Below are 23,824 nucleotides of genomic sequence, written 5' to 3'. Positions count from 1 at the left end.
TATACGCCTGCTACACTGCATTCCAAATTCTTCATTTGCTTTCCCTGGCTTTATGGCAACAGCAATGCACATGGTGTGGTTTAATTTGCAAGCTCTTTTGGAACTGCCATGCTTACTTGAACTTTTGTCTTGCCTAGGTGATGACATTAGTGGTTCTGGAAGCGGCGATAGTTGCATTGACGACATCTGTGGCAAAAAACTGTCCAAGAGCGCTAGCACCAGGCCGCCAGAGACACATCCAATGCCTAAGCAGTCTGGACAAGGTGTTGGTGGAAATAGCAGCAACATACTTTTGCCTTCTTCCTTCCTTTTATTACTTTCTCTGGCTGCTGTTGCAGCACAGTACCTGCGGCGGTAACTCATTTGTGCGGCCGTGAAAGAGACTGTGGGTGGTTGTGGTCTTAACTTTGCCAAAAATGTGGACTATATTTAATTCATCTTGGCAAAATGAGGGAGATAAAACGTTCTTGATTGTTTGTGATGACCTGGCAGTGCTAGAACTGGTCTTTTCCCCCTCCCCTTTCTTTTTTGGTCTTCTTTGAATGCTGGGGCCTTCTTTCTTTACCTCTTTTTATCATTAATTTGCCACAATGAGACACTTAGGAGCCTACAACAGATCTTGGCAGATATGGGTAAAAAGGACAAATGACCTTCAAGGCCACATCATTTTTATTGACCCCAATAAAACACACAAGTATCTCATATTCTTATTTAGCTGTAGCCAAAGATGTGCTACAATTGTTTAAAACAACACACCTTTTTTAATTTAAAAATCTTCCAGGTGCTGTAACAGTTCATTATTTTCCATTAAGCAAGTGGCAAATGGTCCTTCCTGTGTACCAGATTAGCAAAGGGATTATGGTGGAATTTGGAACAAAATTACTTTAATTGGCAAATACCTCTGTTAAAATGAGTGGTTGAAGCCACTTAATATTTCTCTCCTACATCTAAATGAATTAGAGTGAGATTCAAGTTTTGCATGATCCTTTGAAAGTAGCATTCAAAATTGATAAAATGCAATACAGAATTGTAATATGCAACATTATGCTAGAAATATGCATGGGGAGATTTCTGTCTGGGAAGCATTGTTTTCAGTTTGAGGCTGAAAAAATTCCCGTTATTAATAGTGACAACAGTTGACTTTTACCAAAGGGATGATGCAAAGAAACTGCTTTGTGTGTTATTACTGATCCTGTTAGCAAAGCCTGGAGGCGACTAATTGTTTGGCCCAGGGAACAATTATATACTGTCAAACACCCCAGGGAATTTCCATGGCTACGACCTGCCCAAAGTACCACCAATTATGCCAATGGAAAGCAGACCAAAGCCATAGTTTGAATCATCAAGTCAACCAGCTGCTACCTTATTTCATCTCACATCGGCATAGTTAACCTTATGTTCTCTAGTCCTTGTTTAGTAAAACTGCTTCACTTCAGCTAATTTCCTGATTGTTGCTACATATTTGCCAGGAGTATTGTCTGATATCAAGGTGGAAGGGGTTGGAGGAAAGAGGGGCTGTCCAACCACATATCTACAGCAATAGATTCTCCTATGTATTTCGCCGTTGAGACACAGTTCTCTGCTTTGGGTTCTTTTGGTACAGCCATAAACTTTTTTCACCCCCCTTTCAAAAATATCTAGCATAGAAAGGCCAGTCCTATTCATGTTGTTGAATGATAGGAAGCCTTCAACACAATCTTTGCTGTTAATTCACTTATATCATGACTTTCCTTTTAGGACACAGGGATTATGAAAGCATATTTTTTACATTTAATATATAGATATATGGGCTTTGCATAAATGCCGAAAACATTTCTCTTCTGCATCAAAGACAAATGCATTTCTTAACGACAGCATTCAAAAAGGCAGAATTACAGAATCAGTTATAAAACATGCAGAGTTAGCAGGGAAGCCATTCTAGTATTGTGGCACATGAATTAATGCAAGCAAATTAATTCAAATGAATTATCTTTCCCATTCCCGGCCCTATTTGTTTTTCTACAACACTGGGAGAAATTAATTTCCTAATCACTTCAATCGGTATTGGAGGCTGCCAAAAACATCACCAGAATGTTGAAAATACGCTACTGAAGTCTTGACGCCAGAACGAATTTGTTGCTCGAAAGAACACCTGCTTTTGCACACATTACTTTCAGTCCCTTGTTAAGTAGAACAATACACCACCCCACGTTCATTATTGATCTCGTCCATCTAATATATTTATTTTTGTTCTCAGTTTAGACCATTCTTAATAATTCTGAATACAAATGAGGCATGAAAAGCAAATATCCTGCCTCCTTTGAACGTTAAGTTCAAATGCCTGGGGGAAAATGGAGTGCCACATTCAAATAGCATTATATATGTAGCCTTCTGTTGGTAAAAAATAGAAATGAAATGCTATACACATTGAGGTAAAAATGAAACAGCTGCCATTTCCTCCCCCCTGAATGAAAATCTTCTGCCAAACTGCTGGAGAGCTGTAAACTCAACACAGTCCTGGGCTCAAACTATGAGAGAACTAGGGCCTGGTGCGTTTACTCTGTTGCTTTTAACTCGGCCTGCCACATCACATCTGAAACAGAAACTGGCTGTGTGAAAATATTTTTTTCTAAGAGGAATGTGCAAATAGGGACTGATGGCCCTCGCCCTCCACTTCCCTCCCCAAAGCTTCTCTCTCCCAGCCAACTTTACTTCCCGTATGAGAGCCCAATTGAGGAAAACATTACATTGGGGAGAGAGGCTATGCTACAAGGAAGCAGGCCGTGAGGGGGTGGAAGTTTTTAGGGCCCATTTGCTCAATCCTGATTTTTATACGCAGTTGGGCCATCCCGTATTTAAATAAATGAGTCTGCCACTCCTTTGAACCTCATTTGTCATTTGAGCCTCGGTCTCTTGATAATGCTAAATCTAATGCTCTTAGGATCTGAAGTTTTGTGATTTAAAAAGTTTCTCATATATATATATATATATATATATATATATATATATATGAATGACATTGCTCTGTTTTGATGTTTTAAAACACCTTATAAAACCCAAGCCCTTTGCAAAGCTGTCAGCCAGAAACCTGTCACGGTTTTTTTTTTCTTTTTGTGCCATAATGTCTTTTTCAGTGGAGGGCTGAGGGTCAATAGAGGCTTTAAGAGCACTGATATTTATCATTTACAAATGACAAACAACCTATAATTTTCTGGTGGGCTTGTTAGAGAGTTATGGTACAAATATATCCAGAGTACACCTTGGCTTTTTAAAAAAAAATGCAGTTCTATCTGCAAAATTAAGATTTATTTCACTTACTGGCATTCTTGGCCATTTATATATTTCTTTTGGTTACCAAGTTCCTGTAACTATCTTGCACTGTTGAACTATGTTCTTTGAATCCTTGTATAAATAAAATAAAAAAAGGCTGGAGACTTAAATCTATATGAATGTCCCTTGCAACAACATGCTGCTTTATTTGTTCTGTTTTTACTGATTTTCAGCAGGTGCCAGACTAGCATCATGAAAAAGTATTTGTCTTTTTTTTAATAATAATTTTTATTAGTTTTCCAATTTTAAAACAAAACAACAACAACAACATAAAAACACCAATACAAACAAACACACAAATATAAATTCTTAACCTCATTTTCATAAGCCTCCTTTCTCGGACTTCCCCATACCTCACCCTTTTTGCATCCTTATTTTACAGTTTTTCAGCAACCCTTTTAGCCAATTAAATTTAAGTTTGTTATCTTTCTCAATTTCACCTTAAATCCTCAAACATTTTCAGCTGCAATTCTGCATCTTCCTTCCCCTTGACATTTTAGCACTCATCAATATTGTGACAGTTCTTAAGATAAGCTTTGAACTTCTTCCAGTCTTCCTCCACCGTCTCCTTCTCTTGGTCACGGATTCTGCCAGTCATTTCTGCCAATCCCATAAAGTCAATCACTTTCGTCTGCCATTCTTCCAGTGTGGGGAGTTCTTGTGTCTTCCAATACTTTGCTAGAAGGATCCTTGCTGCTGTAGTGGCGTACATAAAAAAAAGTCCTATCCTTCCTTAACACCAATTGGCCGACCATGCCCAAGAGGAATGCCTCTGGTTTCTTGTGAAAAGTACATTTAAGTACCTTCTTAATTTCATTATAAATCATTTCCCAAAAGGCTTTAATCTTTGGGCAGGTCCACCAAAGGTGAAAGAAGGTACCTTCAGTCTCATTACATTTCCAACATTTATTATTGGGCAGATGATAAATCTTCGCAAGCTTAACTGGGGTCATGTACCACCTGTAAATCATTTTCATATTTTCTCTTAGAGCATTACGTGCCGTGAATTTAATACCGGTGGTCCATAACTGTTCCCAGTCAGCAAACATAATGTCATGTCCAACGTCCTGTGCCCATTTAATCATGGCTGATTTAACTGTCTCATCTATTGTATTCCACTTCAGCAACAAATTGTACATTCTTGATACATTCTTAGTATTGGGTTCTAGCAATTCTGTTTCCAATTTCGATTTCTCCACCTGGAAGCCAATTTTCCTGTCTTGTTTAAAAGTTTCCATTATTTGGTAATAATGAAGCCAATCTCGCACCTTGGGCTTTAATTTCTCAAAACTCTGTAGTTTAAATTCACCGCTTTCTTGTTCTAAAATTTCAGAGTATTTTGGCCATTTGGATTCCATATTAAGTTTCTTCACCTCCTTAGCCTCCATAGGTGATAACCACCTAGGAGTTTTATTTTCCAACAAATCCTTGTACCGAATCCAAACATTATATAATGCTTTCCTAACAATATGGTTTTTAAAACCCTTATGAACTTTAACCTTGTCGTACCATAAATATGCATGCCAACCAAGCCTATTATCAAATCCTTCCAAATCCAGAATATCTGCATTCTCAAGAAGTAGCCAATCTTTCAACCAGCAGAAAGCTGCCGATTCATAGTACAGTCTCAAATCCGGCAGGGCAAACCCCCCTCTTTCTTTTACATCAGTAAGTATCTTAAATTTTATTCTGGGCTTTTTGCCCTGCCAGATAAATTTAGATATATCTTTCTGCCACTTCTTGAAACAATCCAGTTTATCCACAATTTGTAATGTCTGAAACAAAAATAACATTCTAGGCAATACATTCATTTTAATCACTGCAATTCGGCCTAACAAGGAAAGCTTCAAATTCGACCATATTTCTAGATCTTTCTTTACCTCTGTCCAGCATTTGTCATAATTGTCTTTAAATAAGTTCACATTTTTAGATGTCATGTTAATCCCCAAATATTTTACTTTCTTTGCCACCATTAACCCAGTTTCATTTTGGAATCTCTCTCTTTCAACATTTGTTAAGTTTTTTTCCAGAACTTTAGTTTTTTGTTTGTTCAACTTGAATCCTGCCACCTGGCCAAAGAATTGAATTAACTCTAAAACTCTTTTTGTACTAGTGTCTGGCTCTTGTAACGTCAATACTAGGTCATCTGCAAATGCCTTCAATTTATAGTGTTTAGCTCCGACCTGAACTCCTTTTACCAGCTGGTCCCCCCTGATCATGTTCAACAAAACCTCCAGGACTGATATAAAAAGTAATGGGGATATCGGGCACCCCTGCCGTGTCCCTTTTTAACTTAGCCTTTTGTTCAGAATATATTGCACTTATACCATTTTCAAACCTTTGGCCTACCCCCATCCCATGGAGATTCTTCTTCATGAACTTCCAAGAGACATTATCAAAGGCCTTCTCCGCGTCCACAAAAATCAGGACTGCCTTCGTGTTAATATTTACAGTTAGCAGTTCCATAATATCAATTATGTTCCTTACATTATCTGATAAGTGTCTTCCTGGGAGAAAGCCTGCCTGGTCCTTATGAATCTCCTCCATTAACACCCTCTTCAGTCTTTTTGCTAAAATGTCAGCAAATATTTTGTAATCCACATTAAGTAATGATATAGGGCGGTAGTTCTTGATCTGGTTTTTTTCAGTTTCAGTCTTTGGTATAAGTGTGATAAAAGCTTCTTTCCACGATTCAGGTGCCTTTTTCCCCTCTAATATTTCATTACAAACCTCCTTAAGCGGCTGTATTAACCATTCTTTCAATGCTTTATAATATCTGGAGGTTAGTCCATCTGGTCCTGGAGATTTCCCTAGTTGCATGTTTTGAATGGCACCCTCCACTTCTTGGTCTGTTATTTTCTCATTTAAAATCAACATACTTTGTTGCGAAATTTTTTGTAATCCATATTTCTTAAGAAAATCTTCCATGTCTCCTTCATTTTCCGGCCCTTGTGAATATAATCTCCTGAAATAACTCTGAAAGCAATTACTAATCTCATTTGGTTTAAAAATGTTCTTTCCATCCACCTCCAAACTTGTGACTGTATTTAATTTCTGTCTCTTCTTCAATTGCCATGCTAGAAGTTTCCCACATTTATCCGCTGATTCAAATGTCCTCTGTCTCATTTGCTTAATTTTCCATTCTATCTCCTGGTTCATCAATTCCATGTATTGCATTTGATAGAACTTAATTTCTCTCAGAATTTCATGAGACTTTGGTTTAGACCTCAGTTTCTTTTCTCCTTCTTTTATTTTTTCCAGAATCTTATCCTTCCTTTCATTTTGTTTCTTTCTCTTTAAAGAGTTCTGTTGTATCAGAAAACCTCGCATCACGGTCTTACTTGCGTCCCAAATCACTCTTTTCTCGACTTCTGTCCTCAGATTTATCTCAAAGTAGTCCTTCAAACATGAAAAAGTATTTGTCAACTTGCTGATGATAATAATAGCATGAATAATGGTCTGCCATACCTGTATACTGTTAAAATAGCTACATCTTGATTAGTATTGCTATGCATTTACTCAGAAGCAAGTCTAAGTTTGATGGGCCTTAGTCCTTAGTAAGTGTATTTAGGATAGTGCCATTAATGCTAACACTTGAAGGCAATGAGCCACCTAGCTACTATGGCGCACCAATATGTGATGCCCTTCTAACTCCCTATAACTGAATGTTGTAATCGACAGACACCAAAATGTATTTTTATCCAGAATGGTGTGACCAGGACAGCAGCCACCTATATATGGGCTGGAGTACAGTTAAGAGCCTTTTATGCATTACATCCAACACATGGAGCTCCCACATGGTTTTTCAGTAGTCCCTCTCAGAGCAGCCGTTGTTTTGATCAGCCCTCCTTTCCAAGTCTGTGTACAGTATTAGGACTGGTGTTCAAATGTTAAAGCATGCTTAATGGTCCAGAGAACCAGAGGAGAGGCACTTCTAGATAAACAGTGCCTACTGAAGGAAAAATTGTACACCTGTCCCAGTCCATTATGTGGATGATCTGTGTTGGATTTAGTTGCCCAGATCTAGCAGCAGAGATGCAAGCGTGGAAAGAGGTTTATGCACATAAATCTGGTGTAGACAGGGGCATAACAGCCTCCTGCAGAGAAAAAATGCCTGCATCCAAAACCTGCTGGCTCCCAGCACAGCTACCAAGGGGTACTCCCTGATTTCTCAGCAGCCAGACCCTCTGTCTCCTGGCCCCCTCCTCTCCTGCCTCTGAGTCTGAGCTTCCCTCTGCCCCAGCCTCTTCCTGCTCACTAAGTCCTGTTGCCTCTTCAGCTTCTGACACCTCCCCCCCCCCATCTTCTCCCTCTGGCCACTCATCACCATCCCACCACCAATCCCCTGGCTCTGAGCCTTCTTCCTTTGGAAGGTTCCCCAGCTGGGGCCTCCCAACACTGCTCTATATCCAGCCAATCCATGCCACAAAGGCCTCAGCAACATGTTATATAAATTGTATATCCATCACTAATATATACACAAATAAACAACCAACCAGCAAACTGTCATCCTAAATGAGGATGAATTGCCAATCCATAATACCATTAAATAAACATATATATGGGTTTAAATTGTCTGAATGCTATCAAGCAAATGAAGCAGCCTGAATCATAGCAATCCGCTGTGTTCGCTGGGTTGAGCATGGGCTAGAACACAATTATTTCACATGAAACAGCACGCATATAGAACATTTGATATAAACATGCCTTGTAGTCCTTTTATTTAAATTCACTACAAAAATAAGGGGGGGAATGGTATTTCAGAATTATTTTTATTGTGCAATATTTAAAACCAGTTATGTCAGACACAAAAAAATCAGGTCAACAGATTCTTCCATTTAACAATGTAGTATAGGGACCACAAATCAGTGAAATCAGTGGTAAGCATAATAACTCTGTCCTCTACTGTGACTAACCTTTTCATGTCTGGTTGCAATCACTAACCCCTGCTGAGCCTTCCAGCCCACCTCTAAAAAAAATTCCACTGACTGCAATAGGATCTGTAACAATGCAGATCACTAATGCAGTTGCTGAGGTACCTCTCAAACAGAGTCCACAATTTCAAAACAATCACTTCAGCTAATACTACTGAATGGAATTGAGATCAATTCTATACTCTCCTATTAACATCAACAGATAATCTGGGCCAGATTCTTCCACTTTGTTCCCTCAGATCCCAAAGCTTGAGTCAGTAGATGTTCACTGGATTAAGGACTGGAACCTGAGTTTGCTTCCCCATTTATTGGACCAGCTGTATTTATCTCCCTACTAACTGTACACGTGCAAAAGATTTCATCCCACACATTTCCTACTGCTGCCAGTTCTTAGAACAAAAAGACTACCATAGGCAAAGGCCCTGGTCTGTGAAGCCTAAATTGCTTTGAAAAGACTACTTTCCACTGAGTACACACAATTAGCAGGCAAAAGTCCTATTGCCACCAGGTAGGAACAAACTAAAGCCCTTGATGTCTGGAACGACAAGGCACTAGCTGAAAAACAAGCAGATTTTTTGCCCTCTTGCCTACCAGCTCATCCCAAATCAAAGTGTTTTGAACTGTTTATATATTTTTGTATTCTTTAAATGTGAAAAACTTTGGTTTTATGTTTGTATAGAAGCGCTGACCTTGGAAAGATACAGATATTTCACTACTACGTCCACGTTACCCAACCTCACTTTAAATAATGTAAATGGGTTTCAGTACTGAAACAAGAATGCAAAGTTCCTTTGATTGTATCTTCTAGCGTCCTCCCCCCCCCCCCCCGTTCTCCCTTATGTAGTATTTTTCACATCAAATTACAGCTGAGCTGTACCAGTAAAAGGTAGAAGCATTTAAATGTAACTATAGTTCCCAGTATAAGGGAGATCTGCATGGCTGCTGCTCTTCTCAGGGTGTTTTGACACTGCCTCTTTCAGTTGTTTTGTCACATCTTTCAATTGCTTCTTCTTCCTTTTCTCCTCCTCCTCTTTTCTACGTCTGGCTCTTTCACTCTCTCCCTCTTTGCCTTCCTTCTTCTTTCTGGTTGGAGCCACTTTGCTCTTCTGAATACGACCAGACTTGGTTATCCGCACTGGCAGAAAAGGATAGATATATATATGTTACATTAATTTTATAACAAACCCATGCAAGAATGCAGTGGATTGCCAAAGGTGGAACTAAAATAATTATTCAATGTGTTTTTAGTCACTGCCCACTAGTGGGCTTTTAGATAGGTTACTCTGTGAAATTCCTGCTACAACTGTGTATTGAGCTCCTCTCCACTTTCAGTCACTCTCTCTCCTGCCCATGGTGGCAAAATGTTTCAGAGAAAGAGGGCAGGCAGGATCCATAAAGGTGTTCATCTATTTAGTCATCTGCATCTTTTTCTAACCTTCTTCCCTTTCTGCAGAAATTGAGCAGCTTAGAATAACAGGATTGGGGGGGGGGATACAAGAGGGCACAAGGCAAAATAGCATCACACATACATCTTCTGTCTTGGATTCATTTCTAGAAACAATTTCAGAAAATGGGAAGGAAAGGCGTGTAGCAATGGGGAAGGGAGGTGCTAACAATGCACAGAAAATGAGTTCTTGCCTAACAACTGACAGTTGCTAACAACTACACCGACATATTGACTGATCATTATTTGACTGTGTTTTCTCTGTTTTCAATACTGACAAAGCAGGAGCAACAGATACACGAGCTGAACAGCAAGAAATAGCTTTTGCAAACATTTGTATCACTACTGAACGGTGTCCCTCCTTTGGGTAATCTTTCAGAGAATGCTGGTAAAGGAACAAAAGTGTTCAGGAAACCCTGAATAGGTTTGATTGTCCTCATCTTCCCCATTGGCTGGGATCACCCAGGAGACAATTCCTGGAAGCAGTAGGTTCACTCTCAGTTTTGTTTGCCCTCAGAAATAAGTACACATAGCAAAATCTGACTAGTAACACAGCGCATTATGTTTACAAGTTCATTATGTGATTCTTGATTGGCTGAAATCCTCTAGTGGACGAGAATGAAGTCCTGGGCAAATAAAACAATGAACCTGAAGCAGCAGTTGATTAGAAGTTCCAAAACTACAAAACAGACATGAAAAATGGAGAAGGGTCTCACTGGCAGGGTTTTTTCTCATGCAATTTTCCTATTGCCTCCGAAAGCACTGGTTGTACACATAATTCCCCCCATAGAAAAGAGGAAACATTTGGCATCACCCTACTAGAAATGTATATTGTGACAAAGCATACATCCTAGCTCATTTTCCCCCCTCAAGCATAACAGCATTTGTCTGTCTTATGCTATCTAGGAAAATCTAGCTTCCCTCCCACCTAGTTTTAAAAAATACATTTGCATTGTCCATTCTAACCTAAAGAGTTGTATGGATTTAGAAAGCTGAGTTCCCTCACCCGACCGCACTCACATTCCCACCAATTCAATGTAAAGAAGACCATGCAAGCTCATGAATAACAGCAGTAACAGAGAGAAAATACACTGGAAGGATTGTAGGATTCTAATGTACTTTAGCTATAATGGCATTTTATTTATATATTTAGATACTGCTTATATGCCAAAATGGCTTCTAAGCAGTTTACAACTATAAAATCAATACATAGTTAAAATACACAAAAACAATTCTATTGGGGCATTAAAACATCCTTAATTTAAATTAAAATATTAACATATACAATAAAAAGCAACTAAAGAAGAAAATAATATATTTCATATTATAAATTATATTTACAATATACATGTATGCCCCAACCTATTCAAGCAATGTTCATGGCAGCTTACACTATAAAAAAAAAATCAATAAAAGTACCAACCAATTTTAAAAATAGTGAAAAGCAGGAACTAGGCTGCAGCAATTAAACCAATAAACAACAATAGTACTGTAAGTAGCCCCAGAATCTTAGCAAAAAAGAAAATCAGCAGCTGATGGTTACAATTACTGACCATGGAAAACAAAAGCAGAACCAAAATAACAAAATAACAGATTAATAGTGACTGCTTACTTACCCTCCAAAGTACTCTCTTCTTCTTCCTCACAAAAATCAGCTGTAGAGTTAGCATCTTTTGCAGCAATAAAACAAGGTGCAAAGACATTTCAGAATATTCAACATTAAGACAACATTATGAACGCCTCAAAAGAATTGTGCCTTCCGTGGAAGTGCTAGCTACAAGTAACTTCTATACAGTGTTAAAAATAAATGGTGAGATTTAATTTATTGCAATGATAGAATTAACAAAGGATTGTGTTCCATTTACATATATTCTTAAAGTGTACATGCTTCCACTTTAGCAATAACTTCAACATACATTGCATGCCAAACAGAAATGACATAGTTTTCTCTTTACATAAATGGTTTTCTTAAGACTACATTCACATGAACAGTCAGTTCAGTTCAATGCACCTTAACGTATCTAAACTCCAGCTGTGTTCTCTGAGAGGAAGTTAAAGTGAAGCAGGAGCAAGAATATTCTTCAAAAAGAGAAATGTGGAATTCCATCCCAGAATTGTTTGTGGAAATGTTTGTTTCTGACTCATCCCTCTCTAGAAACCAAAGCCAATTGAGAACTCGGGGGTGTCGCCTCTTGACTAATTGAACATGGGAATGTACACATGTAGATAATGTGGAAGCAGCATAGATATCCCTTGCTGCTAATAACTAATACTGTTCAACGGTTTTCATGTGAATGTACCCTCAGGTTTTCTGCAGTCGACATCAGTGATCACTGGAAATTCTACAAATGAAAATCAGCAGCTACAATTAAAAAAATCACTACCAATGATCTATTCATCTTCACTTAAACCACATCCTATTGGCTAGAAGAACTGAAGTGGAACTTTACATCCTATCCAATCAGTGATCTGTTCTGTGTGACAGATCTCACTGTATCATCCAGTCTGGTTCAACGGAGGAAATGCTGTTCACTGCAAAACTCTGTTCAAAAACTGCTCAGCCATGGAAGCCCCATTCTGTATCCCTATACTGAGAAGTAACACTGTAGGTGGTGTTTGTAGTGGATGTTCCCATGGAACACTTCATAAATAGTATTTATTTTCCAGCTTCCTTTGTTAAGTGGCCTGATACTGCATTTGTCTGAGGCTCATGGTTTCAAATGTAACTAAATCTGATATGAATCACATCCCTGATTTTCAAACTGTCTGATGGAAGTTTGGTCCAATTCTTTGTGGGCAAAAGATCCGCAACCATCTGACAAGTTTAGCATAAGCAAAGCAGTATTAGAATGCACAGTGTTGTCCAGCATGTGGAAGCCTTTATTGATATTGTCAATGGCATATATTTTTTCTGTAGAGAGCAAGAGGAAGTCAGTATCTTCGCAGTATTTCGCAGACTTTCTTTCCTACTAACTATAGACATGAAATTTCTGGTGTTTAAAATCAACATATCCCGAGTTCAGTCTCTAGTAGTTTGGGAAAATCTCAACCATGCTTGCTCCTTTCAAATGTGAAGTTTCTGTGCCAAGTTCTTAAAGGCCAGATCTCTTCATTGCATCGCCTGTCTTCAATCCTAAATAAGGATTTTATTTTATTTTTCATCACATCAGCAAAACGTAAACAAAAAAAGGAATTCCAAAAGACCTGAATTGTATCCTTTATGGGCGGGGAGGGGGGGGGTGTTAGACAATGGTTAGACTCACATCATATTCATCTATAGAATTATTTGCTTCTAGCATTCTTCACTGCACAAGATATATACGGTCCACTTTGCAGCAGCAAAAATCCTCTTCTTGCTCCAGTTCAAATGACTGAGTCTTCACCACCATTTGTGGCCATTCACTTACCAGTCTTCTACTTGATTTTCAAGTCCAAGTGTTCCAGGAGTTGAGCTATGATAAAGCCATCTGTCTTCACCACCTATGTGTTGTAGCCATGACTTTTTGTGCAGTACCTCAGTCAAAATGGCATGTCACTCTGCATACTATCGGTCTCTCTCTTCAGTCCTAGTCTAGACACTTGCACACCGTAATTTCCAAAATCCAGAACCATTCAGTCACATTTGAGTCAAACATAGGAAATAAAAGAATTCCCTTTTAACAGCCAAGTTGGCAATACTTCATGTTATTTCCAGTAGGACAGCAAAACGGGAGCTCAACAGTTCCAACACACACTGTAACATTCTCTTGAAGATCCCTACATTTTCCTGTACAAAAACACTGGGGGACGGTTTAAATAAATCTGGATTCTGATCTTGATCCAGTATCAGCACACCTGTACATACACACACAGGTATTTCTTTCACAGTAGAGATAAAACTCATACTTGCTGATCTTTGTATTTTGCCCATTGTGTCTCAAATAATAGGTTCACAATTCCAGGCAATTCTTCACTTGCCTTCCCAAATATAGAGTTGTTTCTTGCAAGGATGTGTACACGAGCTGATTTTTGAAGAAAAGAAATTACTTGAATAAAACCAGATTATTTTCTGCAGCATTTCAACTCCTGTTCAAAGAGAATTAGATATCCTTCCATTCCAGAATCAATCAATCAATTTTGGGAAGGGCTGTAGCTCTGTGGTACAGCATCTGCTTTGTATGAAGAAGACCCCAGGTTTGATACCTGGCATCTCCAGGTAGGAATGGGAATGTCCTCTGCCACAGACCCTGGAGAGCCACTGCCAGTCTGTGGAGACAGTCCTGAGGGAGATGGACCAATCGATCTGCTTCGACATTAGATAGCTACCTATATTCCTATGCATGACACAATTCAGAATGAGTTGCAGAGCCTATATTCTGCAGAAACTTATCTGGCAAAGTCAATGTCTACTGTTCTATGACACCCTAGAAGTACACTGTCAAAGAACACCATGTTGCAGGTGCATAATGAAGATCTTCAAGGGAACAGTACAGTCTGATCCTTTACAGTTATTGACAAATTGTATTGGTTACAAAACTTGTAAAGAGATGCATTGTGTTTCCGAATCAGTAAGCTAGAAAAAAAAAACCCACAAAAATGTACAGTGGTACCTCGGGTTACATACACTTCAGGTTACATACGCTTCAGGTTACAGACTCTGCTAACCCAGAAATATTACCTCGGGTTAAGAACTTTGCTTCAGGATGAGAACAGAAATCACGCGGCAGCGGCACGGCGGCAGCGGGAGGCCCCGTTAGCTAAAGTGGTGCTTCAGGTTAAGAACAGTTTCAGGTTAAGAACAGACCTCCAGAACGAATTAAGTTCTTAACCCAAGGTACCACTGTAATGCCAAAGTTCACTTTTCAAAACTCCACATGCACAGGTTGGGAATAAGTGTAAGGCTCTTTGTGGTAACAGCAGATCTTATGATGCTCCTATACTTACTACTTTCTTGTTTTTACTGTTGTGAATACACCTTGCTTTGCGCACAACCAGACAAATCAACCTACCTAGGACACATTCTCTCTTATGACGCTCATTCCAAGCCTTCACTTTACAAGTCTTGCTGCAGGTGTAGATCTCGAAACAGCGCGTGCATACTGAGAGGTTCACACCAACTGATCGTCCACATTGGTAGCAATATTTAAAGACTCTGCAAAAGAGAAATTATGTGGAAGTTAACGTCCGTGATATTTATCAATGTTACCTTGTAGGGATGGACATAGTAAGTAATTATGTGGCTACGAAAGGTGTCGTTGAGAATTTATTTACTTACATTTTGATTTCTAGTACTACTCTTATCACAAACATCTTAAACTCACTCTGCTGCAAACTCACACTCTCAATTAAGCACCTGCAAGTCTTGAAGAATTGTCTGTTTCTTCAACACATGCTGTCTATAGGCAACTGGCCCAAATGCCAATGTTCCAGTTTGCTGAATGTTTTCCCCCCCAACTGGTAGTTTCGCACCACTTTGGGAGTTGCCTGCAAAACTCTGTTAACAGGTAATCATAGTAAATTAACTGAGCGCTACATGTACAGGGCCGCAGAACAGGCCAATATGGTTAGGCTTATTCAAGTGGGTCCAATGGGGAGAGAGAAACATTACAAGACAGCGTGCCGTATAGACTTCTGTAACCTAATACGGACAGTGTGAATTTAAATTTTTATATGCTGATCTTACTTGGGTGCATCTGCTTCCATTGCTCCCGCTCCAGATTTCCTTCTTCCTGCACAACAACAGACATGCAAAAGGAGCTATTAAAGATTTTTTTACCTAAAGCCAGAGTATGTATACACTTGAAAACAATTACTAATGTTTCAAATATTCATTTCATCGATTGATTGATTGTTTCCTTCCTTGTTTATTTCCTTACCAAAATCATATATCTCTTGTTCATTTTTATATATATATATAGTTTAAAAAAAGTTAAAACAGGTATTTTAAAATATCCAAAATCATTGGATATTTGATTATTAAAATCAACGGTAGCTAAAAAGAAAATGCATGTAACTTGCACATTATCTGGACAGGCTTGCATAAAGAAAAATATTTTAAGCAGGTGCCAAAAAGAGTACAGGAAAAACGACCAAACAGAAAATGTGTAAAGGATAAGGATCATGACCACTGTGCAGCTCCTATAGTGTTGAGAGTATACCAACAATAGCAGGAAATGTTAGGAAGTACCCCTGAAATCAAGCTTTGGGTCTAAGAATAGCAGCCGACACCTGAGAAGGGAAGTTCTGCTTTGGCCTGGAGTGGCAAGGAGAGAACATCCATTACAGTAACTCAGACAGGGCATGCTCAGACAAGCTGAGTTGCAACACTTCCTACTAAAGGCACTGATTGCTATCTCCTTCACTATAAATATTGGCTGTCCTCTCTTATCACTTGTAAATTTAATTTAATTTAAAGTTAAACAAAAGAGAATCAGACTCCTGGAAATGTTAAACCAAGACATGATCACCTGTCACTCTTCCCTTCTACCCCATGCCCATATAACTAAGCCATGGTCTCCTACCAGGAAGAAGCAAAAAATATGTTAACCCCTTTTCTCCAACCCACCTGCACAGAATAAAGATGCATTTTTGAAGCTATTTTGGCAGAGATTTGGGACTCTGGTTGTGATTCTTGCATTTCAGGGGTTAGACTAGATGACCCACTGGGTCCCTTCCAACTCAGTTCTGTGATCCTACCACCTCCACTTTCCCTGCCCAAATTTACTGCATCCTTGCTTTTCTACATGTTTTCAGGCATGCTTTTAGAATGACATATATAGTTAGTTTTAACCATTCTATTAATTTCAAACTCTATTATTCAAACTATTCTTATTCTGCCGTCTTAACATCATTAGCAAATATGCCAATTCCATTTTAGTACAATAAAATTACTCTTGATTTAGCTTAAATGTCCTTGTTCATCCTTGGGGTGCAAAATTCTGGAGCGCATTCAAGTCTCAGTGTCAAAAGATTAAAAAAGGGGGGTGAGGATTGAATGTGAAAACTCAAAGCTTACAAGCAAACTGCAGATTCCTAAAAATATTGTTATACTTCCAAAGGTTTCGCTTGGCCTCACCATATTTGAGTCTTCGAATTTCCTCTCTATCCCACTGTTTTTCTCTCGACGTGACGCACTCTCGAAGCCGTTCACTGAGGTACTCCAACAACTTTTTACGGCTGGTGAAGGTTTCTCGCTCCGTTGGCGACAGGGCATGGTACGGTGTATGGAGCATTCTCTTATCCTGCAAAACACAAACACCCACAAGATGCCAGCGAGGAAGCAGATCTGTACCTTCCCAAAAATATACTTCCTTGTTATATTTGCAGGGAATGTGCAAGAACGCTGCACAGGAAAACCACTATGACACCAGTAAGATTAGCATTAGAACACCCTGTAAGATTGACAGTGTGGGATGCAGGTGGCGCTGTGGGTTAAACCACAGAGCCCAGGACTTGCCAATCAGAAGGTTGGCGGTTCGAATCCCCTCAACGGGGTGAGCTCCCGTTGCTCGGTCCCTGCTCCTGCCAACCTAGCAGTTTGAAAGCACGTCAAAGTGCAAGTAGATAAATAGGTACCGCTCCGGCGGGAAGGTAAACAGCGTTTCCATGCGCTGCTCTGGTTCGCCAGAAGCGGCTTAGTCATGCTGGCCACATGACCCAGAAGCTGTATGCTGGCTCCGTCGGCCAATAAAGCAAGATGAGCACCGCAACCCCAGAGTTGGCCACGACTGGACCTAATGGTCAGGGGTCCCTTTACCTTTAAGACTGAATGTGAAAGAGGCTGCCTTGGGAGGGTGGGGGGCTCTACTTCACTGGAGAGACCAGATGGCCATTTGTCAGGGATGCTAAAGTTGCATCATACATTGAACAGAGCACTGCTCCGGACGACCTCCAAGGTACCTTCCAACTCTACGACTCTATTATTTGTAAATTATCTCAAGTGTTACAAAAGCATCCTGGAGTCTCCTGTGATCCCTCCTTCCAAAGAAACTGAAGCTCGGAGAAGTTTCTGCTCCTGGAACTTCCATACTACTTGGGAAGCGGAGCACACTTAACAGAACTTAAAAGCCCCCAGCCAGACATCACCAAGTGCATGGGGCTCTGTAACTGCTGTGTCCTTATTGCTCAGTGGTGATGTCTAGATTACTTGCAGAGCAGGCAGGTCCGTTGAAGAAAAGAGGCTTCCAGCCTTTCGACCACTTTCTGGTGGATAGAGCGGTCCCCAAGAATACAGACACTGGCCAACCCTGCCCTATTCCCTAGCTCAGGAAACACAACAGCCAACTCAAATAAAAAGTAAAAAGTACAGACCAAAAAGCCCAATTAAATGCCCCAATAGAAAAAGAAGAAGTAAAAGAAGTGATAAAGGAGCTGAAGAGGGTCCAGATGGGTTTACATCTAGCTACTATAAAGAGATGAAAGATGTGCTGATGACCCCGTTGATTGAAGTCATGAACAATATTCTGAAAGGAAGAGACATTCCAGAAACATGGAAAGAAGCATATATTACACTAATCCCAAAACAAGATTCTGATTTAACCCAAGTGAAAAACTACAGGCCTATTTCATTATTGAATACAGACTATAAGATTTTTGCTGGAATTTTAGCGAAGAGATTGAAAAAGATACTAACAAGAATTATACATAAAGATCAAGCAGGCTTCCTACCAGGCAGACAAATGAGAGATAATATAAGAAATATAATCAATGTTATAGAATATCTGTCTGATAGGTGCGATAAACAAGCAATTTTAATGTTTGTGGATGCAGAAAAGGCATTTGATAATGTGATTTGGGAGTTTATGTTGAAAAATCTAGAATATATGGAGGTGGGACAAGAATTTTTCAATGGCATAAAGGCAATCTATACTGAGCAGAGAGCAAAATTGATAGTAAACAATGTGATTACCGAAGATATAAAAATATCTAAAGGAACAAGACAAGGCTGCCCATTATCGCCATTGTTATTTATAACGGTTCTGGAAGTCTTACTAAATGCAATTAGACTTAACAAGCAAATAAAAGGGGTAACAGTAGGGCTAAATGAGTATAAAGTTAAAGCCTTTGCCGATGATTTGGTAATGACTATGGAAGAGCCAACAGAAAGTATAAAGGAAGTATTGGAAGAGATGGAACAATTTGGAAAGGTGGCAGGATTCAGACTGAATAAGCAAAAGACGAAAATGATTGTAAAAAATATGGAACAAAATATGATTGAATTAATGCAGCAACAAACTGAGATAAAGGTGGTGAAAAAGGTTAAATATTTGGGAATTTGGTTATCACCTAAGAATATAGATTTGTATCAAAATAACTATACCCCGGTTTGGAAGGGAATAAAGAAAGATCTGGAGGTGTGGGCCAGAATGAAATTATCATTTTGGGGAAGAATATCCACGATAAAAATGACGGTGCTACCAAAGATGTTATTTTTGTTTCAGACTATACCCATGCTAAAGGGTATAGGAATTTTTAAAGAATGGCAAAAAGCGATCTTAAGGTATATCTGGCAGGGAAAGAAGCCTAGAATAAAATTTAAGTTATTGACAGATGTTAAAGAAAGAGGAGGCTTCGCCCTGCCAGATATGAAATTGTATTATGAGGCAGCATGTTTATGCTGGATAAAAGAATGGATAAAGTTAGAAAACAATGAATTACTTGATCTAGAAGGTTTTGATAACAGATTTGGCATGGCACGCGTATCTTTGGGGTGACAAAAAGAGGGTTCATAAAGGATTTGGAAATCACATCTTCAGGGGTTCTTTAATAGAGGTATGGGAAAGATACAAAAATATATTGGAACCAAAAGTTCCGTTCTGGTTGTCCCCGTTGGAGGTAATGAGTGTTAAGAAAATTAATATGAGGAAAAAATGGGGTACATATGGTGAATTGGTTATTAACGAAGGAGGGAAATGGAAATTGAAGCTATATGAACAAGTTAAAGAGCTTATGTATGACTGGCTGCATTATCGTCAGGTAAATGAAATATTTAAAAAAGATTTGAAGGAAAAAGGTTTTGTGGAAAAGGAATCGATTTTCCAAAAAGAAATAATAAACAATGAGTATAAAATTCTGTCAAAAATGTGTAAGATATTGCTGGAATGGCATACTAAGGATGAAGAGATTAAATCGGTAATGATATAATGGGCAAAGGATTTTGGGTATAATATTCAATTTGAGGAATGGGAAAAATTGTGGAAAGAGAATATAAAATTTACGGCATGCACGTTATTGAAAGAGAATGTAATGAAAATGTTTTATAGATGGTACATGACTCCTGTAAAATTAGCGAAGATGTATAAGGTTGATAACAAATGCTGGAAATGCAAAGATAAAGAAGGGACGTTCTTTCATCAGTGGTGGGAATGTAAGAAAGTTAAAAGTTTCTGGGAAATGATATATAATGAGATGAAAAAAATATTAAGATATACTTTTGTGAAAAAACCAGAAGCTTTTCTTTTAGGCATTGTAGGAAAGGACATAAGAAGAAAGGACTATAAGCTTTTCCAATATGCTCTAACGGCAGCCAGAATCCTGTTGGCCCAGAAGTGGAAACAAGAGGAGATACCGACGATAGAAGAATGGAGATTAAAATTGATAGACTATGCGGAACTGGACAAATTAACTGGGAAAATCAGATTTACTAAAGACCAAAAGTTCATCGAGGACTGGGGAAAATTGGTGGACTATCTGAAAAACATTTGTGGTATAAATACAACGTTAGTGGGATTTCAAGAGGCACTGTAAAAATACAAATAAGTATTGTTTATTAAAAAAAAAAAACGGGAGTAAGGAGGAATAATGGCAATATGAAAAAAGGGAATGTGTATCAAAGGTATAAATATGGATGATTGTCAGAGGCGCTGAAGGAAGTTCAAAACAGGTATAATATGTTGTATTCGATTTAAAATGTATAACTGGATGAAAATCAATAAATTTATTTACAAAAAAAAAAAGTAAAAAGTAAAAATCCAACACTTCCTCTTACCCTTACTTTACTATGTCATTTGAAAGCAGCAATGACTTATGAGGGCTCTTCTTTTCACAAGCAAATGCTTACTCTCATAACTCAGTAATAAGCAGTGAAATACACTGCACAAGTCATACATGCAACTTGGAAGCAAGTTTCAGAAACAGCAAATTATAAAGATAGACAAATATAACTTTTTATATAATTATAAATATTGAGAAATAAATACACACACATACAGAGAGAGAGGGAGAGAGATGTGTATATATATATATATATATATATACACACACACACATATATATATATGTGTATATATATGTGTATATATATATATATATACACATATATATATATGTGTGTATATAGATGTGTATATATATATATGGGACGCAGGTGGCGCTGTGGGTTAAAGCCTCAGCGCCTAGGGCTTGCCGATCAAAAGGTCGGCGGTTCGAATCCCTGCGGCGGGGTGCGCTCCCGCTGCTTGGTCCCAGCGCCTGCCAACCTAGCAGTTCGAAAGCACCTCCGGGTGCAAGTAGATAAATAGGGACCGCTTACCAGCGGGAAGGTAAACGGCGTTTCCGTGTGCGACTCTGGCTCGCCAGAGCAGCGATGTCACGCTGGCCACGTGACCCGGAAGTGTCTCCGGACAGCGCTGGCCCCTGGCCTCTTAAGTGAGATGGGCGCACAACCCCAGAGTCTGTCAAGACTGGCCCGTACGGGCAGGGGTACCTTTACCTTTATATTGACAGAGAACAAAAGACATGTTCACACATAGGAAAGAAATGTACATGCAGCTTGAGTTGCATTTGTTTTCCTCATAGCCATTTCCATCAGCACTGCTCTGCTAAATAAGTGGTACTCCTAATGCAAATAGGAACTCTAAAACAGTTAAACTCGCCCTCCATGCCTGCTATCATCCCCCAAGCCATCAGCCGTGATCTGCATTTTAAAGAACATGTACAGTAAAGGCAAGTATGTTCTTTATGTCACATTAAGTTGGTCCTGAAAATCACTTTTCACCACCCACAACCTCTGATCTTGTAAGGTGATTGCTACTAATAATAATTTAAAGGGAACCTTGCAATCAAGTGTGAATTCATTTTCTTTCCAAAGGCAATGTCTGATCAAAATCTCTGTAAATCTTTGTGGAAGTAAAAGGTCAATGGAAAGATAAATTTGAGTTCTAAGGAAAATGAGAACAGATGCTAGAGCAATCTGTGGCACTTGGCATTGATTTCTTTTGTCAACTATAGCAGCAAGGTTCACATATTTTTAACATGTTTCTATAGTTTGAGGCACTGAAAAGATACCTGATAGATTCTGAAATGTGCATAGTCCACCACTGTTCCCACTGCAGTTCTTGTCTCATCCCCAATAGTAATTGGCATCAACATGTCTGCACCTCCTGCTATTAGAGAATTAATCTGGGGAAACATGGGAAATAAAATAAATAAATAAATGCAGGCCATCAAGAAGCTCATGCGACCACTCCCTTAAGTACCGCATACAGCCCAAAACAGTGTTAAGAGTTATGGTCACAACACTTTCTTTACAAACAGCAGATATACAGTGACTAGACTCAGTAGTTGCCCAGTTATTTGGGTGGCAAGGCAGAACTCAAATCATTCAGAGGGCCACTTTTATTTTTCTTTTGTTTTTCACTAACTTAAAAGCACACTTCACTACATTAACCGCATGAAAGCATTTTTTAAAATAATAATTTCAACCTAAACCTTTTCATTTTCACCCATCATCAGGAATCTTCTTTCCTTTTGAGCCACATTGTATGCACACTTCTCTTTCTGTAACACTACAGATCTCTGAACCTCTGTCTTCGAATCCTCCCTCCTCCCTCTCTTCACTCGACAGCAGACTAGGTATATCAGCACACCCCATAACACATCATCTCGCTTCTTCACCATCAAATGTCTGCGCCCCCCTTTTTAGCCCCCCTTTTTCTGTTTCCACCTCCTCATATGTCTCTCTACAACTCCTTTTCTCAGTCACCTCCTCTCCTCTCTCTGTACCACTCAGCACTTCCACAGGTCCACTTGCACCTGCATCTCTGCTACCCCATTTTTCTCGCTGTCTCCCCACCCGCAGGTATCAACGCTTTTCTTACCAATGCAATCTTACTTGCTAGCATCCTCTTAAATTCATAGGTTGTGTTAGCGACAGCACACAGGGCACTTCCAACTGCTTGGCCTAGTGGGAGATTTGGTTCAGCTCCACCAGCCAGAAGCTCAGCCACTGCCTGAATAATGCAGCACAAAGAAAAATCTTGGAAACCATCTCAATATACACGTTACCACTTAATGTGACCTCAAGGATCCGCTAAATCAGAACAGCATTTAACAGAATTTACGGTCATTCTGTCTTAATCTCGCTGCTGGTGCAAGCATGGCTAAGAAACAGGGCAAGGCTAATTCGATGGATGAAGCAGGACTGGCTGCCCAGGTTCCTCCCTCCCCTTGTGAACAAGACCTCCATTGCCATCACCACACCACCTTCTGCAACAAAAGTAGCAGTCGAGGTCTGAGCATGTCCAGCAGATGGTGAGGAATCTGGTGAGAGGTTGAAATAAAAGGGAATGCTTAGCCTAAATAGAAGCAAAGGTTAAAGGGAGACATCAGAGTGGTCTACAAAAATTTGAAGAGCTCTCATGCAAGAGATGGAGACTTGATCTCTTTTGCTCCAGTGGGCAGGACTATACTGTAGGGTGGAAATTTCAGGGAAGCAGAATTCAGGTCAATATTAGGAGAAACCTCTTGGTAGGAGAGACTGGGAGCCTCAGAAGGTTGTGCGTTCTTCACTAGGTGTTTCTAGGGGTTCTAAGTAGAGACTGAATGGCGATCTGCTAAGATGCTGTAGATACAGGATTGCTGTACTGAGCATGAGGTTGGACTGGATACCTTCTTAAGCCTCTTCCATTTACAGTCATACCCTTGGAAGTCGAACAGAATCCGTTCCGGAAGTCCATTTGACTTCCAAAACATTCGGAAACCAAAGCGCCGCTTCTGATTGACTGCAGGAAGCTCCTGCAGCCAATCAGAAGCTGCGGAGGTCCCGTCGGACATTTGAGTTCCAAAGAACATTTGCAAACCGGAACACTCACTTCCAGGTTTGCGGCGTTTGGGAGGCAAAACGTCTGAGTACCGAGGCGTTCAGGATCCAAGGTACAAC

At 39.4% G+C, this 23,824-nt stretch overlaps 2 protein-coding genes across 8 annotated transcripts in view; one reads left to right on the top strand and one right to left on the bottom strand.

Moving 5' to 3' along the window:
- The window catches only part of GPC1 (glypican 1), a 208,153-nt gene extending 204,734 nt beyond the window's left edge, over nt 1-3,419 (top strand). The window contains exon 9 of the mRNA XM_079975886.1: nt 138-3,419. Coding sequence (XP_079832012.1) covers nt 138-358 — 221 coding nt within the window. The 3' untranslated portion in view covers nt 359-3,419. The remainder of the gene's footprint in view (nt 1-137) is intronic.
- A 4,643-nt stretch (nt 3,420-8,062) lies between these two features.
- ANKMY1 (ankyrin repeat and MYND domain containing 1) overlaps nt 8,063-23,824 on the bottom strand; it is a 39,834-nt gene continuing 24,072 nt past the window's right edge. For 5 of the 7 annotated variants that reach the window (XM_079975844.1, XM_079975846.1, XM_079975847.1 and 2 more), the window contains 7 exons: nt 22,764-22,895; nt 21,952-22,065; nt 16,742-16,907; nt 15,350-15,395; nt 14,676-14,818; nt 11,304-11,357; nt 8,063-9,378 (listed from right to left, as the gene is read on the bottom strand). In XM_079975844.1, the coding sequence (XP_079831970.1) occupies nt 9,140-9,378; nt 11,304-11,357; nt 14,676-14,818; nt 15,350-15,395; nt 16,742-16,907; nt 21,952-22,065; nt 22,764-22,895 (894 nt within the window). In that variant the 3' untranslated portion in view covers nt 8,063-9,139. The remainder of the gene's footprint in view (nt 9,379-11,303; nt 11,358-14,675; nt 14,819-15,349; nt 15,396-16,741; nt 16,908-21,951; nt 22,066-22,763; nt 22,896-23,824) is intronic. The other 2 variants (XM_079975845.1, XM_079975848.1) reach the window with 1 other exon arrangement.

The sequence above is a fragment of the Podarcis cretensis genome, assembly GCF_951804945.1.
Source record: "Podarcis cretensis genome assembly, chromosome: 5".
Taxonomy (NCBI): domain Eukaryota; kingdom Metazoa; phylum Chordata; class Lepidosauria; order Squamata; family Lacertidae; genus Podarcis; species Podarcis cretensis.
Note: the sequence above shows the minus strand (reverse complement) of the source record. Positions and strands in the feature narration are given on the sequence as shown.